The sequence below is a fragment of the Equus przewalskii genome, chromosome 21 (genome assembly GCF_037783145.1).
Source record: "Equus przewalskii isolate Varuska chromosome 21, EquPr2, whole genome shotgun sequence".
Taxonomy (NCBI): domain Eukaryota; kingdom Metazoa; phylum Chordata; class Mammalia; order Perissodactyla; family Equidae; genus Equus; species Equus przewalskii.
The window spans coordinates 11,000,133-11,020,446 of NC_091851.1; the positions used below are offsets into that span (position 1 = coordinate 11,000,133).

The 20,314-nt window shown below is 43.4% G+C and overlaps 1 protein-coding gene and 1 long non-coding RNA gene across 3 annotated transcripts in view; one reads left to right on the forward strand and one right to left on the reverse strand.

Annotated features, from left to right (window-relative positions):
• Positions 1-20,314, reverse strand: part of SPTLC3 (serine palmitoyltransferase long chain base subunit 3) — a 148,306-nt gene that overhangs the window by 19,842 nt on the left and 108,150 nt on the right. For both annotated transcript variants that reach the window (XM_008518804.2, XM_008518805.2), the window contains exon 9: positions 16,434-16,560. In XM_008518804.2, coding sequence (XP_008517026.1) covers positions 16,434-16,560 — 127 coding nt within the window. The remainder of the gene's footprint in view (positions 1-16,433; positions 16,561-20,314) is intronic.
• Positions 13,598-15,542, forward strand: LOC103550064 (uncharacterized). Its single transcript, XR_544675.2, has 4 exons — positions 13,598-13,749; positions 14,230-14,319; positions 15,026-15,107; positions 15,217-15,542. It is a non-coding gene; the product is annotated as an uncharacterized lncRNA (long non-coding RNA).

Genomic DNA, 20,314 nt, shown 5'->3' on the forward strand with positions numbered 1-20,314 from the left:
GCTCTGGACACCAGACAGGACATTTTGTTTCCAACACACTCAGGGGCAGAGAGATCTCAGTAAAGATCAAGAGGCTATGGAGGGGCAAGAATCATAAGAATCACATTAGCAGTGACAAGCTCCCCAGTGGGATGGAGAAAACAGTTTTTGGAGTGGTTTGCTAGAGGAACGCACATTTTTATCATGCACTGAAGCTCTCTCTTTTGATGTCCGGATTCCAAGGTTACAGCATGTTTTATAGTCACATACACATGTTCCAAGGACTCTCCAGGCCACTCAGTCATGCCCCTGTGGAATGCATGCAGGAGCAGGCAGGCTGGACATCAAAGGTGGACCGCTGTCTGGATGGCCTGATTTCAAGGGCTCCGAGAAGACGCCATTGCCTCCACCTCCCCTGTCACTGCTCAAATACACCTCAGTGGTTTAATCCACAAGGAGAGTTGAGAATGGACATCTCTTGTGCGTCTACCATGACCCAGGAACTGTGTTTTTGGGCCCTCTTCACAGATAAGGAAAGTGAGGCTGGGAGATCATTAATGCGTTATTCAACTGACCCGGAAATTGGCTGTGCCTACAAGTTTATCAAAGTCTGCTCTTTGGAAAGAAGCTGGTAAACTCATTCCTGATGAGGTGTGAGTCCCATGATTCATAGATTCATACATTTCTCAAATGAAAAGCACTCACTATGTATACAGGAGCCAGGCCAGCTGCTAAGGTGGAGTAGAAGATGAAAAAATTCTGAGGCTGTTTGGAAAGACATGATCTAAAAATAGACAGGGCAGGCATCAAATCATATACAACTGAGAAGAGTCATGAGACAAATATGGACAAAGGTAGTAGGCTTTTCACATAGTAGTCTTCATGAATTACTACAGAATGAATTATAAGATTTAATGTTAATTTCATTTAAATAGAGAGCAGTATCTTTGCAAGTCACTAATTATGAAATTTTACACATTAAATGGGGGTAATTTGAGAGGCTAGGGGCTTTGTAAATCAGTGATTCTTAAATAGAACACACCAGAGTCTTCCGGGAATATTTTTTGTTCTAGAATAGCACAGTAAAGCCCCTTCTATAGAGATTATGCTCCAGAAGGACTGGCGCAGACCTTTTAGAAAAGCTCCCTGGGTAACTGTAGTGTGCACTCCCAGTTAAGAACCATAGCTCGAAGTCATAAATTATATTGTGGGTATTGACTCTTCTTTTTTTTTTTTTTTCTTGAGGAAGATTAGCCCTGAGTTAACATCTGTTGCCAATACTTCTCTTTTTGTTGAGGAAGACTAGCCCTGAGCTCATATCCACACCCATCTTCCTCTACTTTATACGTGGGATGCCTACCACAGCATGGCTTCTGCCAAGCGATGCCAAGTCCGCACCTGGGATCCAAACCGGCGAACCCCGGGCCGTGGAAGCAGAACGTGCACACTTAACCACTGCGCCACCAGGCCGGCCCGGTGGGTATTGATTCTACAAAGATAGTAAGGCTGATCTTAACTGAAGACACCAAAGAGCAATTTTGTTTCAAAGCCTTTTTGTGCTTAGTCAACAGATCTGTGTGTCAGGTTCCATCTGCCCTTTTCTTTTTTCTATAAAGAATGGCAAGTCACTCATCACCTCTGAGCCTCAATTTACTGATCTGTTAAATGAGAATGATAATAATAGCTGCTCCACCTACTTCTCAGGACTTTGGGGAGAATGCTATTTAGTACCTATATGTGTAGGCGGCTGCTGTGTTCAGTAGAGGATTAAAAGATCAATAAATATACTAGTTTCAAGGAGCTTATAGACTAGAAAATTAATGCAATCAGAATGGAAGGTAGGAAATTGAATGCCCTATGGAAGAAATGCTCTGGGAGTTTGGAGCAAAGATCTAGAGGCGGTAAGTTAACACCTTGTACGTGCAAGTTTGGAGGTGAGGGCCCTGGGCGAACGAATGGCTCCCTTGCCTACAACCCTTGGATTAGTCACGAGAAAGATGAGTAGAATCAGACCACTGAGAGCTGCGAATGCCACTCTAAGCGCTGGAAGTTCTTGGTGGGTAATAGGGAGCCATGGCAGCATGATGAGTGGGAAATGCCATGTTCCGAGGGAGTTTACAAAGAGGAAGCTCATAGTGTATACTGCATGGATTAGGATGAGGGGAAAAGGAGGTGGCAAAACAAGTTATGAGGCCCAAGTGGCAGCAAATATCTGAGGTGGATGAGGAGATGTGTGTTAGCAACTATTCTGATTTGCAGCAACAATGCAAAGAAGGTGGCAAAGGACAGGTCCTGGGCTGGGTAACTGGGTTAATGGGGTCCCCTGAAAGGGCTCTGAGAAACAGTGCACATGAAAGTGGCTACCAGGAAGCCCTATCCAAGGCAGCTGCCTACATGACTCAAACCTCTGATTTTCGAAGTGTTTGCTGGGGAGAGTGCACTGAGGAAGCCTCAGGGAGGGGCGATGCAGGGAAAAATGGAGGGAGAGGCTCAGCAGGTGGGAGGTCAGACCATCCCCCCAACCTGCCTCCACTACAACTACAGCATCATGGCCAAGTGCTCAAGGACTGTGAGCCCAGTTTCCTGGGTTCAAAATCAGCTCTACCACCTCGGGTAAGGCACTTCATCTCTCTGTAATCCAGATTCTTCACCTGCAAAGTGTGGATAGTGACAATGATGATAATAATAAAAACAACAATGCCCATTTCATAGTGTTATGAGGATTAAATATTAAGCTCTTAGAAGAGTGTCTGGCACACAATAAGCCCTATACAAATGCTGTAAAATTTAAAAATATATATATTTAATAAAATGGACTTCTATGTGCATTTCACCTGAAAAAAATTCTGTGGCTCAAAAATATTGAAAACCATTCATTTGAACCAACCACTGAACTTACTTGGATTTGCCCTCTAAGGCTGGACCCCTGAGATCAACAGAACTGACCTCTGGCGCCTACAGCCAATCTGGCTATTCCTGTGCACTCCTCAGTCTTTTTGGTGCTCAGGACATGTCTCCAATATCTTCTTATCTACCAGAATTAAGTGTTCGCTAGAAGAATTTTCATTCTCAGCATTCAAGTTGAAGCATATGACCACTTGTGATGTAACTATGTAAAGTCCTCCCATTTTATAAAAGTGAACTCAATTTGAGGGACATTAGCCAGCACTTAAGACCTAATCAAGTGAGCCCTTAGAAGGGACTGGGCTCTTCCTGAAGAAAGAGATTCAAGGAGAGAGACAGGGATCCGCCAAGAAGGAGATTCTCCATTGCTGGCTTTGAAGATGGAGGGGCCACGTGGGCTGGAATTCAGGGAGTCTCTAGGAGCCCAAGGGGCCCCACTGACAGCCAGCAAGGAAACAGGGACCTCACTCCTGCAACCCCAAAGAACTGATTCTGCCACAACCACGTGAGCTTGGGAGAGGAGCTTGAGTTCCAGAAAAGAGGGAGGCTGCTGACACCTTGATTTCAGCCTTGTGAGAACCTGAGCAGGGAACAAACTGTGCCCAGACTCCTGACCCCAGGAGACTGTGAGATATTAAATGGGTGTTGTTTTAAGCCACTAAGTTTGTGGTAATTGTTATGCAGAAATAGAAAACTAATACATTCTCTCTAGACCAGGCCACATGCTGGGCTTCTCCAGGCACAAATCCACCTGCTTAATTTTCCCCAGCTGTGGCTGTAGGCTAGCTGGTTTTCTCCACAAACTTCTCCAGAGGACGGGGGTAGGGCCCCACTGCATTTGGGGGTTTTGCTACTTAGCTGAAAATGAACTCATGATGGGAAAAACAAAGATCAATGTGGAACAGCAGCTCCCTTCACCGTCAAAGATGCTACAGCTGGAATCATGTTCTTCCCTTCCCCAGTTGTACTGAACTAACATGGAGTTCCATGTGTGTTACATCGAAACGCCCCCATCTCAGAGGCCATCCACGCAGAGGAAACAAAAGTGGGGAGGAAGCTTCTGCAGGACTTGTGGTGTAAAAGGATCTCTTGTTTGTAGGACGGGTGGAAGGAAGTGGCCACATAATCCTTTTCCCCCATACCCTCCACAAGACAAACAGATTCTCTTTACACTCTTGCTAGGGAAATTTTTTAAGGCCTCAAAGTGAGTGCAGAATTCACTGAGCTGCCATAAAATTCTACCCTTGGCTAACTCTTAAGTGAGGTAAATGAAGACACAGAGGTTGTGGAACATTTTGCAAGCCATTTCTGCCCAACCAGACAAACTTCCCTTGCTAGCTAGAGTTTGGTTTGTTGACTAATTCTGTGTTTATTGGATGAAGATAAGTTGTCCTACATGCACGTAATCAGCAATAGGGCTGACAGGCAATGCCTGTCACCTTGCTTGCTAACCCCAACCTCAGGTCTACACACACAAAAAGACCAGGTAGAACTGTTTTACCCCCCAGCACAGGTGATTAATCACTGAGGGAGGCAGCCCCTCAGTTGAAAGCCAGCAGAGCGGAGCGCCCGCCATCTGTTCTGTATTAGCTGTTGCTGAAATGCCAGTGGCCTGAAACCATTTAGAAAATGGAGCTCTCCGTGCCTTCTGTCTCTTTCTCTGCCTCTTTCTGCGTCTCCAGCTGGTAACCAAGTGGCAAATATATTTAGGAAGCAGCAGCTGGTTCCTCCCTCAACAATGCCGTGGGCCTTCAATGCCGGGGTCCTCAGACGGGGCCTTTTGGGTGCAATGCTCTGTGGACCCTTCTTGTGTTCATTGAGGGACTTTAGAGGGACAGAGCTAACATGTTGCTGGGTTTGAGGGGAGAAAAGAAATTGTAGGAAGCCAATTTTGTATTAGCTGAACTCTCTGCTAAGGCAGATGCTGAGAAACGTGAGAAGACCTTTTAAAACTCTGTGTCTAATTATCATAGTTTTATCGCCCTAATCACAGTTGTTTAGCTTTTTACTGTCTTTCTCTCTCTGAGGAAGAGACAGAATTCCGGGTGAAGGTAAACTAGCAAGAATGGCCACAAGATAAGCTTGATGGTGCGATGGATAAGTGTAGTTTGCAGCCCCACCCAGCTTGTGCTGAAGAAAAGCAACATCTTAAGAGAGAAGTTTGTGAATGTATCTCACATCAAATATAAACAGTAGAAAAGTGAGAAAATCCCACTCTTGAGAGCGAATTGCTGTCACCTAGTGTACTTCTTTCTTTCCCCGCCTCAAAGCCCTAAATCTTCCCAGTTAGTCACTCTTGTTTTTCAAACCTATCAAACTCAAGTGTAAAAATATGTGTGCCCTGTTCCAGGGACCAGAGCAAAGGTCTAAGGTCACAGCTGGAAGGTGCTGGTGCCACTTCTCCAAGTCCATGTCGGGTTAGAAGCAGGGTCAATGCCTCACCTGCCAATCTCAAGATACAATTTCACAAAAGATCAGGATGAATGAAATAATCCAGACAAAATGATTTAAAAATGAAGCGTGGCTGTATTTTCCAGAGTGAATGCATTCTATTTTAAGTCTCTCTCTCTTTTCCTTTATCTTACATTTCTTCTCCAGAGAGTACAGAAAAGAAAAATGGTGAGGTTCATAAATGAATGAAGGTACTTGAAAGACCTTGCCATTTTAGTCAACTCCTTCTGCTAATAATTGAATAAAGAACAGAAATTGAAGCCTTTGGAAAAATTTCTTAAAAATCCCACATATGGTACATAATGAATTTTCTGGAGTGAACTTGCCCGTAACATAACAACGAGATGTAACGACAGAAGCACACAGCTTTTAGTGCTTCCCAAAGTAGACGTGCTTAAAGAATTGTTGAGCAGGATTGTATTTTCATATGAATTCAATCTTGATTTGAAGTCACTAGTTTCATTTCTCTGCCTGGGCTCAGAATTCTCTCGTGACTCGTTACCTTGGCTAGTCAAGTGCTGAAATGATGAGCAACAGCGGTGCCATCCTTGTTCAAGGCTCTTAGCCACCTTTTAATCCGTGGTCCCAAAAGAACGAAAGTGTGGCTGAATGAGAGAGTTGGGGTGACTCAAAATAAACCCATCCAATTCAGATAGCTAGCTTAAATGTCCTTGTTGTTAAATTGCTTGTTTTAAATTGCAATTTTGAATTTTTTGATAATGACTCAAATTATAATTTTCTGCCTCATCACACCTCCGCCTTCCAAAAAAAGAAGTCCTGAAAGTCTGAGAGTGTGTTACTCTTTCCCAAATATCCGTTCCTCCTGTTCTGGCCTGACTTTCAAAGCTGTTCCAATTTCATGCCATTTTAATTTCTTCTGGGGAAGCATTAGGCCCAGGGTCCATTTTCTGCCTCCAAAAAAATACACAGCATTGGGGGATTTAGCAACATAGTGATGATAAAGATCTCAGTACCTGCCATGGCCTGGGTCTCGGTTCTATGAAAAAGAAGCAGAAGTAGTTGTAGTAAAAACCAGACTAGAAGCCCTGAAAGTCCCTACAAAAAGAAAAGAGATCTATCTTCAGTCCTTTGTTTTTCTTTTTTCCTTAGCCACTTTTATTCCATTCCAGTTCAAGAGTTTATTTACTGAGTAAATAAGGAAAGACTGGGAAGCTGTCTAAAATACACAATGTCTTCTTACAGTATATGCCCATGAGAAAGTCTGGGGAAAGAATGTCCTGGACTGGGGTTAAGTACTGTGGCAAAGACTGCCTAGCTCTTCACCAAACCCATTTCCTTCTCCTAGGCAGACAGTAAATGCCATTTTCCAGGCTCCTTTGTGGTTAGGAAGGTCATGTGACTAAGTTATGACCAATAGAGCATGTACAGAAATAAAATGTGCCTTTCCAGTTACGGCCTCTGAAACCATCACACACATGATCCTCTATGCTCCTTACCCCTTTGGTGGCAACCTTGGAAGCCATGTGTTGTAGCTGGAGGAGCCACAAGATGGAAGGAGGCTGGGTTCCTGGAAGACAAGTACCTGCCCAACAGGAACGCCCATTTTGGACTTTCTATGAGCAGAAAATAGATTTCTACTCTGTTAAGCCACTGATTTGTTGGAGTTTGTCTGTTACAACAACTAATTTATCTTAACTAATCCTAGCCTTATAAAGAAAGATACTATGAAAAATTTTCAAGGATTCAAAATCCTAATGCCCTTTTACTTTTCATTGCCTGTATGATGTAAAGGGAAGTTAATTTTTCTGTGGTGGTTTTAGTTTCTCAACCTCTCATTACTAGTTGCCAAGAAATGCCATGAAAACATGAAGCTTCTTGACTGAAAAGACTCTAACTGCAAATCATCATTAAGATAAGGGAGGGGAGGGAAGGAGTTCTCTCCAGCACGCTCAGTGGAAAATGCCATTTTGGATGCTTAAGAATCAACCTACTCTCCTCTATTTTAGAAATGTATTTTGACTTGGACAGAGAGGATTAGATGGTGCCCAGTCCTTGCTGATTACTGTGTATAAAAAAGTCAAATGCACTTTTGAGCTTTGGATAGTGTCTCCATAGGAAACCTTAAGTGAGGGATTCAGCTAACTGCTTAGATAATTAAAGGAAAAACTCCATTTTTGCTTCTGCTATTTGGGTAGCATTGGCTTGAATTATCCAGCTTACTCACTTCTATATTGGATTGTGTCTAGACAAAGCTTTAGTATATGCAATAATGTAACACTATTCATTTGTCAAAAGAATAGAAAAAGAACTCTAGATTTTGGTCCATGCATGTACTCATCAAAGAAGTGATTGTAATTCCAGCATTTAAACCAAAATAATTCTATAGGTAACCAGTACAGAAATGATATTGTAATTGTTTATGGATCATGATTAGATTTCAAGGCTTGTCTAGAAAATCTGCTGAGTCCTGAATCCAGTCATTCAGTATGCATTCATTCACATATTGGATGATTAAGGCACAATTAGTTAACTAATCATTACCTACTTGGAGGGCTGGGTTGGAGGGTGTTACCCAACCTAGTAGGAGCAAAAAATTTCATGAGATGGAGGAGGGAACGATTATTGTCTGACTGCGGCCATCATGATAGGATGAAGAATGGGTATAGTGGCTTGTTGGGAGAGATGAGGGAACTTCCAGATGCAAGAACTACCATGAGCACGCATAAAGGAGGTTCCGATGCCTGGTGAATAGTTGATGGGATATGGCCAAAATTACACTGAAGGGGGTCATTCATTCACCAACATATACTGCTTGAGGTTGGGGACAGCGTCCCTGCCCTCATGGCACTTGTATTCTCCTGGGAGAGAGAGACAAAAACCAAGGAAGCGAGTACATAATTCCAGGTGGTGATAAGGGCTATGAAGAAAAATGGTGTAGAATAAGGGAGTAGACAGAGTCACCCCCAAGGAAGGGGGTGATAGTTTAGAAAGTGGGGTTAGGGAAGGTCCCTCTTGGTTGGTGGCAGGAGCTAGAAGGGTCACTCCAGCATGGACCCCCACTCCAAGCTGTTCCAAGTCCAGATTTTATCTGGGCTGAAAGTTTGGTTCTGAACCTGTCTGAGAGATGAGCTCTAGTAGCAGAACCACGGGGTCAGGAGCAAGGAAGGCCTGTGTGGTGGGCCAGGGGTCAAAAATGAGGAAAAGGGGCTGGAAAACCAGAGAAGGCCCCAACTGTTTTCTTTGCTTTTGTAGAGAGATTCTCTCTCTGTTTCTGGAGCTAAGAAAAATTTTATCAGTGATGATTTTTGACTTATCTTTGTTTTTGAACATCATTTGAACTTGTTCAACTAACAGAATATATACCATTTTTTCATTGCTTGTTTCTTTTTGCATAAAAACCGAGGCATCTTTAGCTCCTCAGATGTTTTCAGTGAATAGAACCCTGGATTTTTGCAATGACGAGAGAGAGTACTCAGTTTTAATTTTAAAACAGGCGAAATCACCATATAAGAGTGATACCATAATATAAGCAAATGTAGAGTTAAAAGATATCACCTCCTCATTTCAGGAAATGGAGAGCCTTCCTCCCAGAGGCCGATTCTCAGAGGAAACAAGAAGAGCAATCCCATTAACTGAGAGCCTTCACTCCCCAACTCTGCCAAAGGCAATATGTGATGTGTGAACAGAATTCTGGGGCCAAGGTAACAACTTCTTCACAGATGTGATGTTTTGAATACTTCCCAAGTCATGTAAGAAATAAAACCTCAGAAAAATTTAGCGTGAGGAGGCCCTCTGTCGGGGAATGTGTCTGTTTAATACTTCCTCCTCAGATCCTGGGCTGATCACATTTTTGATTTTCTAAAGGGCAAAGGAAGCTAGAGTTTCTTGTAGTGGTGCAGTGGCTAGGGGTACTTAGTTCTGGTTTGCAGACTCAGTTTCCCCATCCTTTTCATATTGGCCTTCCTGCTAAGGTTCATCAAAACCTGGGTTTCCATATTCTGATAGGCTTGTGAAACTTTTTCTTCATATTGAAAGTGGAGAATTGAGGTAATTATATTTAAGTTTGATCAATAATAGCTAAGATGATTGAGAAACATGAAATTGAAAGTACAAGAACCTTAGTATCTGATATGCAATAGGTACATCAGGTTGCGCAGACCATCTTTGCTTAGAAAAGTGCTAACATCATTGTGACACTGTGTCATCAAAATTTTAACCACTATAGCAGGAAAATGAGTAGCCAACAGGAGGGTGGTAATTATAGTGCAAAGTCAAGCAGATTCCACATAATGATAGGAAAAGCCATTCTTTCCAAGCTGTGAACATGAAATATTTTATCATAATTTATTTTAACTTAAACTTAATTTGTTATCATTTAAACTTAGTGGTTTGCCCACTGGGGATCTCCTTTCTCACCAAATGGATTCCACCTATTGAAGATGCACTGAAGAGATAAAGAATTTAACTGTTGTGGATAGTACCCTGCCCAGCCTGAGAGACGAGTTATTAGAGAAACAGCCTTATCTCTGCCAGAAGCCTACTATCAAATCAAATGGGATAATCAGTGTTGCGATCACGAACTCTTAATGACTTTACGTACTTCAAAAAGTTATTTGACAGCCCAGGATTAAGGAAGAGCCTGTTGTGAGGCACGTGTTCTTCATGAGGGCATAAAGCTCTGCTATTCTTGATAGCTAAGTAAGTGGTCGGCGGATTGGGGAGGAACAGGCGAGCTGCTCACAGGAACTGAGTGAACAGTGCTGATGAATTACAGGGGTTTAAAGAAGTGGGTCAAGATGTGTTTCATGCTTTTCTTTTCTGAGTATTCTCTTATTTTTGTCTGTTTTTCCTCCTCCTTTTCTTCTAGGTCCCGTACCCCTGTCCGCATGCCAGAATTCCATCCTCTGTTCTCTTTACTGTCCCTCTGCACAAGCATACCCCCCTATTCCTTTCCTTTGTGTAAAAATGTGCTTCTCAAACTTGAGCCTATATCAGAATCACCTGGAAGAATGGTTAAACCACATTGCTGACCCTGCCCCCAGAGTTTCTGATTCAGAAGTGCTTGTTGCGGTTCTCATATGCCCCCAGGTGATGCTGCTGCTGCTGCTTCAAGGCCCACAGTTTGAGAATCACTGCTATAAGATGCTTTGTAGTCATTTGCTCTCTCCCATCAGGCATTCCCATTACTTCACAATTGGGGACAAGAGGGAAACTTTTTCAGACATCAGTGGTATTATAATTAGTATATAAATATAAGGTGCAAAACCAAACATAAGCACTGGCAAGAATTCCAAGGAAGAAGTTGATCTTGATTAGCAATTTCAGTCACTGAGATGGCTGATATTAAGCACTCAGAGATTTTGCTTGAGTCCTTTTGATGAAAAGATGACCCTAAACAGATATTTTATCAGCATCTGTATCATGGCAAGAGCATAATTGAGGCTTAGCACATTTATTTTTAATTCAACTTGAAAATATGTATTGGAGGCCTACTATGTGTCAGGCACCCAGCTGATTGCTGCTGATATGATGATGCTTTCTATTCATAAGAAATCCGTAATCGGTTAGTGCTTGATGAGAAGGAGAGGATGACTATGAGGTCATTTTACAGCAGTGGTTCTCAAAGTGTGGTCCCTGGAGCAGCAGCATCAGCATCACATGGAGAACAGCAACAAGCATTTCTGAAGCAGATGCCCTGGGGGCGGGTCAGCAATCTGTTTTCACTATCCCTCCAGGTGAGGCTGATGCATACTTAAGTTTGAGGACCATGTTTCTACACAAAGGAAAGGAAAGAGGAAGGGGCATATTGGGGCAGAGGGAAATGTAAAGAGAACAGAAGATGGAATTCTGGCAAATGCAGACAGGGAAAAGGCCTAACAGAAAAGGGAGGAATAACAGACAGAAAATTAAAAAAAAAAAAAAAAAAAAAAAAGAGCATCTCTAGAACTAAGGGGAGATCATTTTCAAGGAGAAAATGAGGTGGAGAGGTCAATCAAACCCAGCTAAGAAGGGACTATAGAGTAGGTGGGGAGGCGTGGCCTTTGAGGAGGCAGAGTCCATGGAAACGGGCAGAGGACAGGCTGAAGGTGCTGAATGCTGGGTGGGGAGGAGAAGGGGGAAGTGGGAAGAACAAGCTATTCTTTCGGTAAAATTTGCAGCAACGGAAGGGATGAGATTGGTGGCTGTCTGAAGAGAAAGAAGGGTAAGGGAAGCTTTTAGGATGAAGGAAATGAATAAGTTCAAGGTTGAGAAAAGGGGCCAGTGCCTTTAGAAGACAAAGGGAGAGAATCAAGCACAGAGATGTGAAGGTGATAAGGGTCATTTATGTGCTGAGTTAAGAGAAAAAGAGGGAAGGATTCTATCTTTCAACAAATATTTGTGGAGGACCTGTAATTGCCAGGCACTGTTCTCAATAATGAATAAAATAGACAAAATGCTTGTTTTTCTGGAGTTAACATCCTAGTGAGGGAAAACAGAAAATGAGGAGACAAATACATAATTTGTCAGGTGCTCGTAAACCCTATGCAGACTATGGCAAGGTGAGGAGAATTAGAGGGACAGGGCGATTTAAGATAGGGCCAATCTCCTAACGAGGCTGATTTTGAGCAAAGATTCAAAGAAAGTGAGGGAGTGGGCCATGCAGATACTAGTCAGAAATGCTGTTCTAGAGAGGCCAGCGAGTGCAAAGACCCTCTGCAGGAGCTATTCCCCGCGTTCCGGGAAAAGCAAGGATGCCAGCTGCTTGGCGTAGAGCGAGCAAGGGAATGAGTGGTGGAAAAATGGAAGACCATACCATGAAAGCCTTGAAGGCCACAGTCTGGACTTTACCCTGAGTAAGTTACCTTTTGTTTTAAAGATGATTTTGGCTTCTGTATGGCGAACAAGTCATAGAAGGGCAGGGGTACAAGTGAGGAGACCATTCAGGAGGCTACTGTAGTAGCCCAGGTGAGAACCATAGAGGTAACGGTGGAACTGATGAGAAGTGAACAGATTCTGGATCTATGTCAAAGGAAGTGCTGCAGCATTTGCTCATGGAGTAGACATAAGTTCTGAGAGAAAGGAAGAATTCCAGGATGGGTGAAAACTATTGGAAATTTTGGAGAAGGGAGTGAAGAAATCAAATGAGCTAAAAATAGCAGTAACCATTAACTTTTATTGAGTGTTTACTACATATCAAGCATCATGGTAAGGTTATTAACGATATTCTATCACTTAATCCTCCCAACAGCCCCAATTTACAATGAAGGCACTGAGGTTAAGAGAGGGTAGGCACCTTGCCAGTCATGGAGCGAATGGCCGGCCAGGGACTGGGCCCCATGCCGTCTGGCTGCAGAGCACACATCCTTAATCCTCACGCGATACAACCTCTGATGTCTCTGAGAAGCGAATGACTCCCCAGAGTTGGGGAGAGGAGCGTGGGAAGGCAGGGCCAAGATTGGGAGTTCAAAAAGAATATTGGCTGATTAACCAAAAAATGCACATCAAAGCTTTAAATAAATAATAATAAGACAAACATTGACAATACTTTCTTTAGGGGAGTTGTTGGCATGGTTTGGGGCTCACCGTCTTGTGGCTGTTTGTGCCACATCTAGATGAGGAAAATGACTGAACTGTAATCTTTCCAAACCTCTCCAAAAGTGATGTCAATCACTGAGGGATCCCAATCACTGAAGGATCCCTTCAGCCGCAAGAACTGGTGTGGAACTGATTCCTGGCTCCCAGGCCTATGAGATAAACATCCTCTCGATCTTGTTTAGCATAAACACTGACCTGAAATTGAGTAGGCCAATGGAAGTTGAGTCATGACATATTTATTAAGCCTAGCACTGGCTATGACACTCAGAGGAGCATCAAATTAATTCAAGACACATTTCTTGCCCTTAAGGGCTTACAGCATTGGTTTGGCTAGTGGACCACCCAACATCCGTTAGGATGGAGAAACCAAATCTCCACTTTGGGCTCATTGTATTGCACAAGTGACAGGCCAGGAGATGAAAAGGGCCTCTGTGCATGTGGAACGCACGCGTGGCCTGCAGCCCCTCAGCCTGTGTGCATTAACTCCCCGAGAAGCCTGGCTGCAGAGTGAAGGTAGTTGTTTGTGCATAAACATTGTCATTTCAGTGGGACTGCTATTTCATCTTTGAACCTTGGCTTCAAAGGAACACTGACCTTATTCCTGTAGCTTGCCTTTCTTTGAAGCGTATGGCTTTGCATTGCAGATTAAAGTGAAGACATTCATCAAGGAACAGATCTGGCCCACCACGCCCCAAACTCAACCTGAAACAAAGCCTTGAAAGGCTCCAATCACAGTTGCAGCAGAGTGGGCTGAAGATGAAGGCTCAAAGCAGGGTGCTCCTTCTTAGATCCTATAAGGCAGCTCTGGCATGACGCAGTGCATCCCTCTGAGCTCTGGACAAACGTACCCTGAGAATCAGTCTATCTCGGCAGAAAGGGGTGAGTTAACGCCATATTCCCAACCTGTCCTGTTCATTTTATTTAAAGCAGGCATTGTTGTAAATGAGGACAGCATGATTATTCACCGTGTGCCTTTGAATTCTTCAAAAGACATGTCAGGCAGAACCATCTGAAACCTGGCTGATGATTCTGTCAGTTTTCTTTTCTACTACTTTCCTTTGTTCATCTCTTTGAAAAGAAATGGTCCTATCTTCTTCCTGGTTCTCCTATCTTGGCTTTAAGAAAACAGACTGTACACATAGCCTTCTCTGTATTTTTAAATTTTGTCTTCTCTTAAGATGGCAAGAGAAGAGAGAAACTTTAACTGGGAGGTTAAAAATAATAACCAAATAATTCTTCAATTATAAGGCTAAGGGAGAGAACCAAGGGAAATAGCTCCCACATCAGAGGAAGAAAAATTGATGTTAGACGACTATCGAAGGATAAATGATAATATCTTGAAACGTAATTTTTCTGCAGATCTTCAACTGTGATCAAACAGTGTAAGTTCTGTCTGGGATGAAGTGGTGAACCAATCCAGAGGAAGGAAGGAAATGATTGTAAAGTCAGGTACATGGAAATCTACTGATTCTGATAACATATACGCTAATGGATTGAAGAAATTTGTGATCATTATTGAGACACATGCTAATTTTCAGAATAACTTTTTCCTAGTTATTCATCTTTAAAAGAAGACCAAAGGATAATTCTGTTTATTATATGACAATTCATTTAACTTGCATCTTAGCTTAAATCTCAAATAATGGTTTCCCTTAAGAAATGCATGAAATTCAAGATCATTAATTTGGCTTCCTGAGAAGTCAGATGTTTCAGACTAGTGTTTCTCTACCATGGTGACCATGGAGGCCATACAATGAGTTGGCCAAGCCTCAAGCTAGGAGCAGCCTGAGCCACTGCCCCCAGGGAGGGGAACAGTGCAGAGAGTAGCCTGATTTGTATTAGACTTGGTGCCAGCAAGAAATAACCCTTGTTTCTGTTAAGCTGCTGAGATTTGAGGGTTTATTTGTTATGGTGGCATAATTTAGCTTATCCTGACTAATCCAGGACCTTGGAGGACATCTAGTCTTCCCTCACTTCCATAATAAGAATCCTTCCTACAGCATCCCTGAGAAGTGGTCCCAATGCTTCTTGAACCTCAGGAATAATAGCAAATAATGCAGCAAGCAATTATAAAATGCTTGCTACACAAATTGTTTTCAGACATAATTTTAAATATTTTGTATGTGTTAACAATATTATTTACCTCGTTTTACAGCTGGAGGAACTGAAGTTCAGAGAAGTCACTTGCTCAGGGTTGAACAGATAAGTTAAGTCACCTGCCTAAGGCCACACAGCGAGTAAGTAGTATCCCATGAGTCAAATCCAGGCAGCCACTTTCAGTTTATGTCCTTAACCACTGCACCATGCAGCTTCCCTAGATTGGATTTTCATTTCCTTTTCACACAGACTATGCAACAAGAGACAGAATCGTGAAAGCCAAAAGACAAGGTTGGAAGGGATTTACAGACCAATCAATCACTGCATTTTACATAGAGGAACAAGATCACCTACAAGCCATTTTCCTGATAGTGAAAAAGACAGATTTATCCTGGGGATTTTCAAACCAGTGTTCTGGGGAGCACTAGGGCTCAGGAGAAGGACCTCAGAGGCCATCGGTATGGAGGTAGTTCAATCAGACCAGCCCTGTTCTAATCTGTTTCATGTTGTAGGCTTCTGGGTAAAATTTGTGTGTGAATAAAGTATTCTGTTGCCTTAATAAAACAGAAAAATGATGGATCTCTCCATACTTCTACAGAAATAGTAGGCTTGGAAAGTTTCACTCAACAGTGTGCAATGGTTTCACATCAGCTGGGGGGGGGGGTGGGGGCACACGGATTGTATAGCCCAGTGGCCAGTTCTGGGGCCAGGATAATTTTCTCCTTCCATTAGGGCACTCACTACATTGCCTGGCAGCAAGAACTGCCTTATTCATCACCGTATCCCCACATACATAGTGGAATAGTGATATATAGTGATACATAGTGAACATAGTGATACATAGTCGAAACTCTGTAAACTATATCTGAAAGATGGAAGGAGAGTTCCAAGAGGCTTTGATGAAACAATTTTTTAAAAAGAAGATTAAGCTCATTTGGGTTGAGCAAAGTAGCACACTTTGGCTGCGGTGACCCTATGTCAAAGAAATGGCTGGAAAGTTATCATTGTGTGTTTGTCCATGTGTCCTCAAATGGCCGTGGTGGATTTGCCCTCCCCAACCCTTGGATGGCAAAAAATAAATAAAAGGATCAAAAATATGAATATTAGATTGACTAATTTGTGCTCGGGGAAACACAAGTCACAGCCCCAAGCAAGCACAGGCAAATACACCACGATTTACTTCATTTTAACACAACTAATTGCACACAATTATCCAAATTTGCTGATCATATTAAGAGGTGAATTAGAAAGTTTTCTTTTCTTTAGCAAAGGATTTGTATGTGTGTGTGTGTGTGTGTGCTCACAGCAGTTCTACTACATTAGCACACAGCTTGATTTACAAATTGGGTTAGATTAAGACAAAGGTGTATGTTTGGGAAGGGAGGGGATGGATGGGGCAGAAAGGAGACAGAGAGAGGTCTAGGACAGGTGCTCATGGGAGCTTTGATCACTGCAGACCCTCTTACCTTGTGTGGTCCCATCCAGTCCCATGATGAGTTTCATTGATCTGATGATTTGCTCTGCTATTGGGGGGCTCATGGACACAGCATAAGCAGCACTATGTGAGTGAATCCGTAAGTAATCCACAAGGTCCTTTAATAAAGGAGAGAAATTCAAAAAGAAGGTAAATAAATCTCAGTGTTGGTGATGAGAATCACATCTAGTCCCAGCTCATTCATCATAGCACAAGACATTGGATTTTCAAATCCAGTCCAATTTTCAATGGGCATCACCAAATTGTTTATTTTTTCTATCCTTTCTTAGCCTCTCCTTCAAAAACCTAGAAGGCATACAAAAGTGGGATGCTGTAAATTTGCAGTTGAAATCTGTAAGGCAAAACTAGATGTGTAAAGGGAAAATGATTTCCAAATATTTGTTGAGTACCTAGTATGTACAAACATTGGTTTAGCACTCAGCAGTGTTCAAAGAATGTGGGATACGATTCTTGCCCTTGAGCATATTACACCAGATTGTGCCCAGGGAACAGTAATGGTAGGAAAAGTAACAAGACATGCAAACTAATGTATGCGTCGGGGCTATCAGACTGCAGAGGAAAGAGAGCTATTGCTGGCTGGAGTAGAGAGGGAAGGCTCTGGTGAGGAAGGGCAATTAAGTCTTGAAGAATGAAGAACAAAGAGGAAAAGAGAAATTAGGGGAGTGATAGGAGGGAGAGGTGAGAAATTAAACCAGAGTGTAGGTTCGGACCAGATAAACTCTGCTTATACCTTGGGCAGTAGGGAACTACTAGAATTTTCGTACAACACTATTTGGAGTGCCGACCCACTACAGAATGTGGGTCTTCACTGGTAGGAATGATTCTCCAACTCCCTTCTTGACTCTTGAGGCCAAATGTAAGGTCGCAGGTAAGCCTGCTGAGAGCCCTAAGAAGCTCCAATAACATAGTACCACAGTGGGGAGGGCCTCAGAACTGGTATCTGGAGGTGCCCAGCCAGACTGGGTGACCATCTGTCAGACTGGCTCATGGCCTGGGGTCCTCAGAGTGTCCTGCAGAAAAGCTAATGGGCTGATGAGGGCTCAGCTCTCTGCATTAGCAGCCGGGTCGGTAAAGGATCAGCTACTTTCTCTTCTAGCACATGGAAACAGCTTGGAATCCAAAGTAGGTATCTTCTCTGATCATTTGCTCACGAAGGTGAACTGGGAGGAGCTCTGCTTTGGGCAGGCCTATCTCTCCTTAACCTGTCTTCTTTGGCCATATCCATTCCCACTTCCAAGCCTGCGACTGCGCCCTGCGCTTCACTTTTCCATCTCTCTTGGGGTGTGAGTAGAATGGTTGTTCACAAGCATTTTAAACCTTCGTAGTTCATCTTCCTCAGTAAAGGGAGTGGCCTGTCTCACAGGTAGTTGGTTGCATGATGCCTCTCTTTGGCCCATGGCGGGCAGGGGTAGCTCCATTCTGTCCTTCCTTCCTCCTTCAATATGTCCTTCATTCTAAATTCCCTCTTACACACATCCTTCCTCTCCGACTTCCTTCCCCCCCTTCTCCATCATTTCACACTCTTCATTCCCTTTTTTTGTTTCCTCCTTTCCTTCCCCCTTCCTTCTGCTCAGATTCCCTCTCTCCTTCTCTTCATTTCACTTTCTCCATTTAAATCTTTTTTCTCTCCATTTCTAACAGTTTCCTTCCTTGTTTTCCTTTCTTTCTCTCCTGTGCCCCCACTGCCTTCTTCCCTCCTTCCATCTTTCCTTCCAGCAAGTTTGTACAAGGACTTGCTCTGGGCTATGTTCCGGATGAGGGGGTCCAAGGGGAGAATACGGATAGAAAGCCTAGTCCCTGGGAGCCATTATCCACTTATATTAAAATTAAAATTAAGTTTCTGCCTATTCTTTTGTGTAGCGAATCTCATAAAAACCGTTGGGTGGGTCTTCACCATATTTAAGAGTATGTGCATGATGATGGCCTGACTCAAGACATTGGCCACACGTGTTCAGGAAGCTCGCTTTGGAGGATCTGGGGGTGCCTCAAAGAGACGGACAGTCACTTTGCAGAGTAGCTGCAGCCATGCTGTCCTTTTCAGCTCTACGCTCAGCGTGGCTCCCTGAGCAGCAGCAGGGGTTTTCTTCCTCAGGTGAGAGCTGGTGCCTCCAGGCAGGATGCTGGGGAAGCCAACTAGGAGAAAGTGGGTGGGGTGGAGTAAATAGGACGATGGGGGTCATGTGGACCCAAGTCAGGAAAGGGCTGTTTCAGGGAGGTGATCTGGCCTTGAAGCATTTGGATAGGTGCAGAGGAGTGGAGAGGCATGGACATGCACTAAAATCAGGAAGGAAGATGGCATCTGATGGGCAAAGAATGGAGGAGTCGATTGGGAGTAGCGGGAGAAGCTAGTGTTTCCAAGACAAAGTGATGAGGGGTTGTCCCCTTGAAGGGAAGCCTGCTTGGAGTTACAGGCCAGGCTCTGGAACCTGATTGCTTGGGTTCAAATCCTGGCTCTGCCACTGACTGGTATGTGACAATAGGCAAGTAACTAAACCTCTCTGTGCCTTAGTTTTCTTCTCTGAAAAATGAGATAATGTAATACTTACCTCAGAGTCATTATGAGGATGAAAGGAATTAACACATATATGGTGCTGAGATAAGTGTCTGGTGCATAGGAATACCTGATGCTGTTGTCAATTATTGTTAATGGACTGCAAACTCAGAGATTTTTAGAACTGAGAGCATGGAGTGAGAGGAGGGGACCAAAATATAAAAACTCCTTGGAGCATCTTTATTCCAGCTCCCTCAGTTTGCAGAGGGTAATGTTCTAAGGTTATGTAACGACACATTGGTGGACCCAGACATTGAATCAAAGATTTTCAGCCCAGCTCTTCCTCCATCCTTATTAGGGTGATAACCGTAGGAGTGAACAGAAAGAAAAAGGGGGGCCTTTTAAAGAAAGGAGTGCCCAGACTTGATGACAGCTTAAAGGCCTCTGAACAGATGATGGAGCCAGGAGCTAACACCATACTGATGTTCAGTGGCTACTCGAGGTTCTATTTTAAGAACTTTATGTGTATTAACTCATTTAAGCTTCACAACAACTGTATGAGGTAGGTACTATTTTTATCTTTAATAATACCTGGTAGGTATTATTTTTATAGATGAGATCAACAACTCACTGAGTGGATCAGAAAATTATCCAAGTAAGAAGTGGTAGAACAAGGATTTGGACCCAGAGAGTCTGGTTCTAGAGTCCCGGCCCTTAGCACCACACTCTATTACTTCTCCAGATCAGCAGAGCTGGCTGGGCACAGGGTGAGGGGGACCAAGGCAGCGCAGAGAAGACACCTGCTCTCCTACTTTCCCCTGTGGTGCTTTTCCTAGTCCACAGAGACTGCTCTTCTTTTTGGGGGGAGGAGGGAGAATTCCTAATATGCTCACGTGTTTATAATCCTAAACCACAGACTGAGTCACGTCAGTCTCTAAATCTTTCTTGTCTGTTATTCTTACTTCTCCAGAGACTGAAACCTCCCTGAGAGCAGGGAACGGAGTTATACACGTCTCTTAAAATCCAGAGCGGTGGGTACTCAGCAGGGGCTCGGTCAATCCTGATGGTCTAATGGAAAGCAGAGGGGTCTTAGGGAGTGAGGAAGGGCGGTGAGGGTCCCCAAGAATATAGTGGATACCAAGCGGCATTCGTAGGGACTAGCGTAGCAATATTCTCCCGGCCTTGGGGCACTGCTGACAAAGATCAGACAAAGAAACAAAACAAAGCTTCCTTTGATCCCTAACGGGCTCTTCTCAATATCCTCAACCTCCAATTTTCCTTCTCTGAGAAATGTCATAAAGCCACGGTCACAAGTATTCTTAGTTGGAATAAATGCCTCATCAGTGCATATCACTCCCTTA